Below are 10,270 nucleotides of genomic sequence, written 5' to 3' on the forward strand. Positions count from 1 at the left end.
CATTGCTGCTGGACCTTCCTCTGCCCCTGCTGTGTCCCAGAACTGCTGCAGAGCCCTGCTGGGTCTGGGGTGCCTGCCGTGCTCCTGCCCCCTCTCCCTGCTCCCTCCTGGGGGCTGTGCTCACTGCTGCAGGGCTCCTGTGTCCTTTGGAGGTGACTCCTTCCCCGTGTCCCCAGGAGCTGCTGGCCATTGCTGCTGGGGTCCCACCGTGCCATGTCCCGGGGGTGGCCCCTGCCCTGCCTTGTCAGCTGCCCAGGCAGCAGGGTGGGAGCAGGGCTGGCCCGTGGGGTGCTGCCACAGCCATGGTGACAGTGCTGCCTGCACCCCCTGCCCCTCCCCGCGAGGCTGCAGCACAAGCCTGGCTTTGTTTGCCCTTGGCCCCGGCTCAGGACAGAGCGATGTGGACCAGGCTCCTGAGAGGTGCCCTCCCCCAGCACCCCAGAGCCCCCAGACCCTCCCAGGGACCCCGCTCACCCTGCAGGCACACTGGAGGTATGGCATGGACTGCGAGCCCCCTGCATCCCTGGGCCGACACGAGACCCCTCTTCTCCCAAACGGTGGGGCCCAGCACGGGCTCGCGGGGAGGAGGATGAAAGGAAAAACCCAGTTTTGTGCTCTCGAAAGAAAACTGGGGCTTTTGTTTCCCTGGAAACGGCTCTGCGAAAGCGAAGCGCGCGCGGGGCCCGGTGGGTGTTGCGCACAAAGCCCGCAGTGAGCCCCTGGCTTTCAGTGCCCCTGGCAACCGGCTCCCTCGCCCTGGCACTCCGGGGCTGGGCCGGCTGCCAGCGCTCGGGACAAGGAGCTCTAACAGCTCCGCTGGCTGGGCTGCCCTGGCCGGGCTGCCCTCGGGCAGATCCGTCCTGCCTGCTCCTTGACCCCCCTGCTCCCTGACTCCCCTGCCTGGCAGGGAACATGTGGGCTTGGAAACCCTGGTGCCCTGAAACCATCCTCCTGGGACAACTCTGTCCCTGCAGTGGGCACGTGGATGAGGGCCAGGAGCCCTGTGGGGCAGTTTGGGAGAGATGCTCTCATGCCAAGGGGTGCTGGGGGTGGTGGTCCCACATCTTCCCACAGCACTGCACAGCAGCACGGTGCAGCAGCAGCACCTTGGTTGTGGATAGCGCCCATGGGGAACCAGACCGGGGCTACCTCAGCCCTCTGCTGGGCTAGCTGGACTTTACTGAGACCAGTTCAGGTCCTACAAATCACCCCAAACCCAACACTTCAGCGGGCACCCTGTCACAGGCACCACTCAGCATCACCCAAGAGGGAGGGAGCAAAGGGACTGGGGGCCTTTCCCCATCTCCCCTGGCTGCTGCCCGCTCTGGCACAGCTGCTTCCCTGCCCTCCTGCCCCCCAGCTGCCCATGCCCACCCCACAGCCCCCCAGGTTTAGGGAAGAGCCATTCCAGGGGGCTCCCGGGGCTCAGCCCAGCAGTGCCAGAGGGTGCAAGCACGACGTGCTCTAGGTTACTGGTTTATTGAGCTCATACAGGGCACGGCTTGGATCCGTGGGATACGACCAGTTGGAACTTCTCCTCTTGTGGAGGGGCTGGCAGGAGGGGAGGGGACAGGAAGAGGGCAGTTTGTGTTTGTTGTGTCCTCTGTGAGCCATCATGGTCAGCCTCTGTAGTTTCAGGTAAGACCTTTCCGGCACAATGCCATCTCCAGAGCAGCAGCCCCAGGGACAGGAGGGTGCTGCTGTCCTCGCTGACCTTTGGGCAGAGTCAAGAGGGTCACCAGGGTAGCCACAGGGACTGGCATTTCAAGCCCCACCTGCCCAAAGCTGGGTTTGAAGCCCACGGCGCAGCCCCCTGAGCTGTCTCTTTCTGCTTGTTCCACATCCAGACATGAGTACTAATGGCAGAACAACGTTTGGTCTTGGGAGGAGGAGGTGAAATGATCTCTACGGCTCCCCAGTGGCACTTAGCATGGGGTGCCAAGGGCCAGGAGGGGTGGGGGAGTCTCCCGGGGCTTGTCGAAGAAGATGGAGGAGGACATCTCGGTTTTGAGCTTGCTGTCGGCGCTGCTCTCGCTGGAAGTGGTGTCGGGGCCGCAGCCCTCGCAGCAGCAGCAGCAGCAGTCCATGAAGGCCTGGCCCAGGGGACGACAGAGGCACAAGAGCAGGACGGGCGTCACGGAGCACTTGAAGAACAGGAAGAACTGGTTGATGAGGTTGAGCAGATCCAAGGTCTGCTTAGACAGGTCGGGGGACATGTAGGCCACCACGATGTTGCAGACGTTCTCGGGGGTGGTGCAGAGCCCGTAGATGGCGGTCAGCGCGATGATGGTGCAGTTGAGGTGGCCCTCGCTCTGGCCGTGCTTGGCGCCCCGGCACTCGCTCTTCTTGTCGGTGCCGCGGATGCGCCGCGTCACCAGCTGGCAGCTGACGGTGAAGAGCACGGGCAGGCAGAAGTAGCAGCCGAAGTACCACCACATGCGAGCGTTCTGGTAGGTGAGCACCAGCGAGTAGATGGACTCGGGCAGGTGGGACCAGGGCTTCATGGTGCAGTACTCGGTCACCACGCCGGACACGGGCGACGTGTCCCGCGCCAGCTGCCAGAGCAGGATCTCGGGCACCGACAGCGTCATGGAGCCCACCCAGATGACGGCCAGCTTGGCAATGATGGACTGGCACTGCTCGATGGGCCGGGTGCTGGCCTGGGGGCTGGTGGCTGCGTGGAACCTGTCGATGCCCAGGGCACAGAGGCTGAAGGTGGTGACTCCCAGTGAGGAGACCTGGTGAGGGAGGAGGCAGAACAGGTGGGCCCTGCTGCAGGGACATCACAGGGGGCTTGGCTCTACCAGGCTCAGGGCAAATCCCTGGCTACCTAAGGCCACCACCCCTCCTCCAAAGGCTGTAGGGAGGTCACAGCCTGTGGCTGCATCCCAGGGTTTAGAGCCACTTTTCTGTGACTCCTGAAAGGATAAAAATGTCTCCTGACCCTGTAGTCCCTGCCCAGCTCCCTTTTCTGCAAAAGGGAGAAGTTTAGCTGGATGTCTGTCTGTCCATCCAGCCAAGGTGGGAACAGCAGGATTGTCCATCAGGGTCTTCCTCTATTCTGGATGGCTCTTGCAGAGGAGAAGCAGGGCCCATCACACCCACCACCACCGTCCCAGGGTTCCCAAGGCCTGCCTGGACAGGCCAAGTGAGTTGAAGGCGCTCTTGTCCCAAATCAGCTTGGGGCAATTTCCGCTGCATTGAGAATAGCAAGAAAAACATCCCCTTTGCCAAAGGAGGAGGCCAAGGGAGGGAGAGGATTCGCTGTGGCTCTGGGAGGGCTGGCCAGGACTGACCAGCATTCCCAGTCCCAGATCTGGGAGCCAAGTCCCATAGCCCTTGGACAAGATGATGGCAGAGTCACATGCTGGTGTCCCAGTGCTGTGGCCATTCCTGGCCTCACGAAGCCATCAAACATCAAACCCCTGCTGAAAGACCTTCCCAGCACTCAGGAAACCTCCCAGGGCTCCACGTGGTGTGTGGGGAACAGCCTGGAACACTGCCCCCCCCGACACCCCAGCCTTTTCCTTGGCCCTGGGCTGGTCACTGCAGCAGCTGATGGCCAGAGTGATGCCAGCACTCGGCAGCACCATCGGTTATGCACAGCAGCATCTCCCCAGACACAGAATCAGGACACCAGCACCAGCATCCTGCACCCAGCACCACCTCCCAGCATGTCCCAGCTCCTCTGCCCAAAGGCCAGAGCCAGCCTGGGCACCCAGCAGCCTGCTCTGCCCCACAGCCAGCACCCAGCACACTGCAACTGTTCCCTGCAGGCACCTGCAGCCCTTGGTGCTGCTGTGCTGCTGCCTCCTCCCCCTACACCCTTCCAAGGGCTCTTCCATCTCTCCTGGTGCCCTTGGTGCTGTGGAGCAGCCATCTCCAGTGGCCTGGCAGGGATGGCACTGGTGGCATCAGTCAGTGCAGCACATCCCTGCACACAGCCTGTCCCCAGGAGCCCCTGTAACCAGCTCTGCTCCCAAAGCCTGGCTCTGTGCCAGAGCACTGAGGATACATCTGCTTCCCACAGCCTCCATCCAGTGCCTGAGCCACAACCCCAGCAGCCATGAACCCCTGGCCTGCAGAGAGGTTCCCCTGTCTCTGCTGACTCTGCTGGGGATTTGGCTCTGGCCTGGCTGTGGCTCCAGCCAGGCTCCCTGCAGATGGGCCCCAGCTGGAGCCCTGCAGCCCCTTTCTGCCCAAGTTTGGGGGGCAGGAGGGCAGTGCAGGGCTGGTGCTGGAGGGCAGAGCAGGACCCCCACACCAGGACCGTGCTTCAGGCTCATCCTGCAGCACCAGCATCCCACCAACATTCCTGTCCCTTCCTGACTCCTCTGGGACCAAGCTGTCCCAAGGCACCCTGGTGCTGCTGAATCCCTGAACCTGGTGGTGCCACCCTCAGGGTTCCCTCAGGGGGACAGGGAGCCCATGAGCAGCAGATCTTCCCCAGATCCTCCTCGAGACAGCGTCTGTTTTGGGGACATCATCCTTCCCTGGGACACTGGGGCAAATTCCTACCCGTCTCTGAGTCCACCCAGATGCAGTTGGAAGCCTGAGGTAGAGGACAGGGATGGGGCAAACACTCCAGTTAGTGAGAGGATGGGGTGGGACAGCTCTGGAAAGGAGCAATGCCTGCTGGGCAGGGGCACAGGGGAGCAGGGGGCTGCAGGGCTCCCCCAGCAAACACCCCATCCCTGTGCTGGGCTGGGCTGTGCAGGTTTGGGCTGTGCTCAGTGGGACAGCCTGGTCCATCACCCTGCACCCAGAGGAGCCAGGGGCATTGCTGGAGCTGTGCCCAGCCAGGGACCCCTGCACAAGTGCAGACCCTGGGGCACAGACAGGGGACTGTCACAGGGGACTGTTCTGGGGCCAGCAGGGCACGGAGCAGCCGGGAACACGGAGCACTGAGGTGGATGCTCAGTGGGAGGAGCAGGTTCTGAACCCTGGCTGCTCTGACCGAGCCTGAGGGGTTCTTCAGTGACCTGACACTGTCTCTGAGCTCTTCCAGGTGTTTGCAGCCCTTGAAAAACAGGGCATTGAGCACAGAGAACAGGCAGGCTTGGTCTGTCTGTCCCACCAGGGCACAGAGGGGCACAGCTGGACCCGAGGTTCCCTCGAGGATGGGAGATGGGCACGCTGAGGGGTGGTTTCCAGCACCAGCCCAAATCCTGCCCTCTGGGGCAGTTTTGGTCATTCTGCCATCCCCTGTCCCCACAGTCCCTCTGGCCTTCTCAGTGGGTGCCTGGCTCCTCATGAGTGTGGCCAGCCTGAGCTTTGAGGACAAACACAGATCTCAGGCTTCCAGACCTAATTCCTGGGCAGTCCCATTCCAGTGCTGACCAGCAGTGTCCACCTGCAGCCCCCTGCCCCTGGGCCATCCTCAGCAGCCCACAGTGGCCAGTTTCTGGGCCAGCACACTGCAGGGCTGAGCCCCCAGGCTTTGGGCTGGGACAGGAACAGACAAATGGAGGGACCCTGCTGACAGAAGTCCCTGTGCTGGCTGGATGGGGTCTAAGGGGCTTTTCCCAGCCCTGGCAGCAACGGTGCTGGCTGCAGAGCCTGAGCCATGGCCTGGGACAGAGGGAAGGTCACTCTGGGGACTGTCCCTCAACTCCTTGCTGTGCCCCACAGTGGGATCGCTGGCACACAGTCCTTGTGCCAGGCCACCGGCCCCACAGCCTGCCCCGGAGCAAGAGGGCAGAGAGGAGCAGAGTCCTGGATCCCTGCGGGACCTGTGCAGCCCCTTACCTCCATGAAGGGCACAATGCGACAGGACATGTCCCCCAGCAGCCTCTTCTTGGTGATCTCGTTGAAGATGACCACAGGCAGGCAGAAGAAGAGGATGAGGAAGTCCCAGAAAGCCAGGCTGGCCAGGATGGAGTTCCAGGCACTCTTCATGTAGTAGTTGTGCCACACGATGCACATCACGGAGAGGTTGGCGATGATCCCCACGGTGAAGACGATGAGGGACAGGAACATGACGGCGTAGGCGCTGTAGGAGCTCTCGGTCACCGGGTACAGGGGGTTGTGCATCTGCAGCCGCTTGTCGGACACGGTGGTGAGGTTGGCTCGGGGCTCTGCCCTGTCCCGCTCCGTGGGGACCCCCGGCTGCTGTTCCGACGGCTCGGTGCTGGAGGGCAGCAGGGCCCTGGTGGGGTGCAGGCTGGCAGAGTTGAGGGGCCGCGGGAACTCCACCCGCACCCCCGGCACGTACTGCTGCACCGACCTGGAGTCCTCCTCCGTGCCCCGGCGCGGCCTCCCGCCGCTGTCCGCAGCCTGCCCGTGCCGGGGGCTGCCCGAGCCGGCGCTGCCCGCGGCCCCCGGGGCCAGCAGCAGCAGCAGCAGCAGCAGCAGCAGCAGCGGCGGCGGCGGTGGCGATGGCATCGTGCCCCGCTCCGGTGCTGTGGAGCGGCGCAGCCCCGGCGCTCCGGGCACGGCCGCTCGCTCCGGCTCCGGCCGCGGCTCTGGGCGCCCGCCGAGCGCTGGGCAGGATAAAGCGGCGGCGGGAGGGGACCGAGCCCTCTGCTGGTCACCCACCGCCCGGGAGATGGGACAGCGGCCAGGCTGGGCAGGTCCACAACCCCCAACACCCCCAGCATTTGCCTCAACATCCCCAAACAGCCCCTCAATATCTCCCCCGGCATCCCACAACTTCCCCCAAACATCCTCAAACCTCTCCCCAGCATCCCCACAAATCCCCCAGTATTCCCAAATTCCCCAATGTCCCTCCAGCATCCCCCAGCATCCCCAAAACAATCACCAATGTTCCCAAACATCCCTTCAGCATTCCTCCTAGAATACCCCATCCTGGAATACCCACTATCCCCCAACACCCCCAGCTTCCCTCAGCATCCCCAATATCCCCCAAGATTCTCCAACTGCACAAAAGCCCCAGGCATCCCCCAAGGACCCCTGAGAACAAGCCAGGAGAGGGGTGCTCACAGCCTGGCACTGGCCATGGCTGCCAAGCTCAGCCTTTGCCACGGCAGATATTCCACTCCCTCCCCGGAGCAGGGGGCACTCAGGAGGCCTGAGGGCCAGCACTGAGCCTCCTGTGGCAGGACTGGCACGGGGCACGATGTGGCACATCCCCTGCCCACTCAGCCTGGGCACAGGACACCCTCAAATGGCCAAAAATGCCCTTGGGGATGGGTGCTGACAGGGCTGCCCCTGGCAGGAGGAAGGACTAGTGACTCCAGATGCTGCTTGCAACCATGTGGGGCCAGATGTGGATTTCCCAAGGTTCGTTGCTGCTTTTCCTGCTGAATTCCCCTTGGGACAGCGGATTGAACAGAACCCTAACCCTAACCCTAACCCTAACCCTAACCATACACCCTAACTGAACCCTAACCCTAACCCTAACCAGAACTGGGGTGCCTGATCTCTGTATATGGGACTCCTCCCCAAACCCAGACTCTCTCCTGCACCCCCTGTCTTTGTCTGTTTCCCCCTCCTGTCCCCAAATCCACCTCATCTCCTCTGTCCCAGTGCTCTGCTCCCCTCCCTGTTCTCCCTCCCTGCTCTGTCCCCTCTTTCTCAGCCCGAGGGGCTGGAGGGCCATGGGGCTCCTTTGGGCAGTGCCCTGTGTCGTGCAGCCTGTGGGGGTGGGTGTCTGCCAGGCCTGGAGCTGCAGGAGTGTGTCCCTGTCCTGCCCAGGGCAGTGACAAGGGCCAGGACACCTCAACCCTGGCAGCCAGCAGACCCCAACTGCTCCCTTCCTGGGACCCCCTGCTGCTGGAGCCCTGGGTGCTGAGAATTTAGACTTTTCTATGCTGACAGGCACTGACCCCCAGGAGAACACTGCATTGACCTGAGGCCGTGGAGAAGCTTCCAAAATGGAATGGTAGAACTGGGATTGTGGGTGTGGAGTTTGAATAGAAGTGTGTGATATCACAGGGTGGAAAACTTGAGAGTTTAAAGTTTTAGAATATAGTCATATATATAAGGTAAGACGGAGGTTTTAGGGCAGAGGCTGCTCCTTCTTCACCTTCTTCTCCATGGGTTGGGGTGGTTTTGTGTAATTGGACAAAAACGTCCCCATTGCAGGACATGGGTGATTGGTTATTGGGTTAAAAGTAAAAATAATTGAGGTGTCATTTCTTAACTGGACAGTTTATCCTTAAAAGGCCTTGTAGAGAGAGAGACAGGGCTCCATTTTTAGTTTGTTAGAGTGAAGTGCTGTAGAACTCAGGGTTTGTGAGACTGTGACAGAGATAAGAACCAATAAACATCTGAGTCCCAACAAGAAATATCATCTCACACATTTAATCCTAACCCTGACAAAAAGAAGATAAAAACTCAACCCCCTGCCACACCTGTCCAGCACTGCCCACCCCTGCCTGAGCCAGAAGGGACAATGGGCTGGCATCCTTGGGCACAGGGGGACAAGGGCATCCTGCTGTGTCCCTGGAGCTGGGACAGACAATGGCACCAAAGGCAGAGCAGGGAACAAGCCCTGGGACCCAGAGGTGCTCCTTGAGGGCAGGATGTGCCCCAGACAGGCAGGACAGTGCTGCCAGGGGTGCCAGGGTGGAACACAGGGCATTCTGACGTGGGTTCATGGTGGGATGTGGGACACTGCTGACAGGAGTTTTGGTGGTGGGATGGCCCCTTGCTCTACTCAAAGCCACACTGTGCTCAGCTGGCACTTGGTGCTCAGCCACCACAGCTGGGCTGACACTGACTGTGGGGTTGGGGGGACAGAAGGAGAGAGTGCTCCCAAATCAGTGGGCTCAGTGAAGCACAAGCCCCTCATCCCTCCTGCACTGGAGCTGTTCCTCAGAGTGTGTGACAGTGAGGGTCAGCCAGGGCCACAGAGCCCGGCTGGGCTCAGCTGTGCCCAAGGTCTCTCCCTTCTCATGATGCCTCAGGTTTTGGCTTTTCTATTTTTCAGGTTCTGTGCTGCTTTAGTGTGTGGGTCTGGGCTTCACATTAGGGGATGGTGAGCTCTCTGCACAGAGCAGGGAGACAAAACAATTCCTGCTCTAGCTGGGGACCAAGGACAGCTGATCCAGATCTCAGCCCAAGAGCACAAACACCATGGGCTGGAGAGAGAAAAACAAGAAGGATGGGACCGCATGGGCTAAAGCTGGAATTGGACAATTAACTCCAATATGCAAATGGAGCAGAACTTAAAAGTTCTGCTTTCACATAGAAGTGAGAGACCCCGTGACCAGTTGTCCATTTTGTGACCATTTTGATCATTTGGGTGCAGCCCTGGCTGGGCTCTTGTGCTGCCCAAGGTGGATCCATGGAGGTCTCCTAATAAATCCCTGCTTTGTTCTTTAGCTCTGTCCAGCCTCTGTTCTAGGTCAGCCTTCACCAGGCATCACTCACCCTGCCTCTGCAGCCGCGCGCTGCTCTCTGACTCTCAACAACGCTCTGAGTTTTGAGCACCATTTGGAAATTTTCATGAGAAAAGGAGGATTTTGGCTCCTGCTGGGCTCTACAGGAGCAGACAGTGGCAATGCCCAAGGTCTGGCCTGCGTGAGGGAGGCACTGCTGCCTCGGAGGGATCACTGGCCTGATGCAACAGGGAAAGAACAGCTCAGCCTGAGCTCCCTGACAGCCAAGGACCTCGCAGGACTCCTGTGAGCTTCAGGTGCTTGTGGATACAACAGCTGGTCACAGAGACAGAAAGGCAGATAAGCTTTCCCATTAATAGGTCTGGGAAGTTTTAGGGAGACAGAAAGAAAGAATGGTAAACACATGGTAAACAATCTGCAGCCGGTGTTTTGAACAAGTTGTTTTTCTGGTAAGGTGTTTACCAAAGGGTGGTTCCTTAATTAACCAGTTGGGTTACAGGTGTTATTGAGAAGCAGTCAGGTTCTGGGTGAACGATGTTGGTTATAAATATCATGAGACTGTAATAAAGATACCTTTTCAGCCTTCTGATTGTGGATGGAGTGTGTCACTATCCTCGCTCCTGACTCAAAGGTGACGAGTGCTCTGGCTGCAAGGACTCCAGGGCATCTGTAAAAGTTCACGTGACCACCTCAGGGTTCATGACTGCTCTGGCCTTGGTCCACTGCCCTATGCCTGAAATGAGCCAAGTATGTTCCTTAGTGGAGAAAAAACTCCCAAAAGAGCTGAGCTGTGTCCAGTTTGCATGGGGCACAGCGCTGTGCCCGGTGTGGGGGTGCCAGCAGAGTCAGGGCACGGGCAGCTTGGCCAGCCAAGCATGAAGTGGGTTTACCTGAAGGATGAATAACTTGAACTTGCTCCTCTGCAAACCCCCAGGGCTGACCCCAGCTCCCTCTGCAAAGCTCAG

At 60.1% G+C, this 10,270-nt stretch overlaps 1 protein-coding gene across 1 annotated transcript; it reads right to left on the minus strand.

The window, feature by feature from the left end:
• Positions 1 to 1,463: 1,463 nt before the first annotated feature.
• Positions 1,464 to 6,436, minus strand: GPR37L1 (G protein-coupled receptor 37 like 1). Its single transcript, XM_041489603.1, has 2 exons — positions 5,749 to 6,436; positions 1,464 to 2,738 (listed from the first exon to the last, which is right to left on the minus strand). Exons 1-2 carry the CDS (start codon positions 6,382 to 6,384, stop codon positions 1,926 to 1,928), a joined length of 1,449 nt encoding a protein of 482 aa, XP_041345537.1. The 5' UTR covers positions 6,385 to 6,436; the 3' UTR covers positions 1,464 to 1,925.
• Positions 6,437 to 10,270: the final 3,834 nt, after the last annotated feature.

Source organism: Pyrgilauda ruficollis, unplaced genomic scaffold (genome assembly GCF_017590135.1).
Source record: "Pyrgilauda ruficollis isolate IOZ18807 unplaced genomic scaffold, ASM1759013v1 scaffold95, whole genome shotgun sequence".
Classification (NCBI taxonomy): domain Eukaryota; kingdom Metazoa; phylum Chordata; class Aves; order Passeriformes; family Passeridae; genus Pyrgilauda; species Pyrgilauda ruficollis.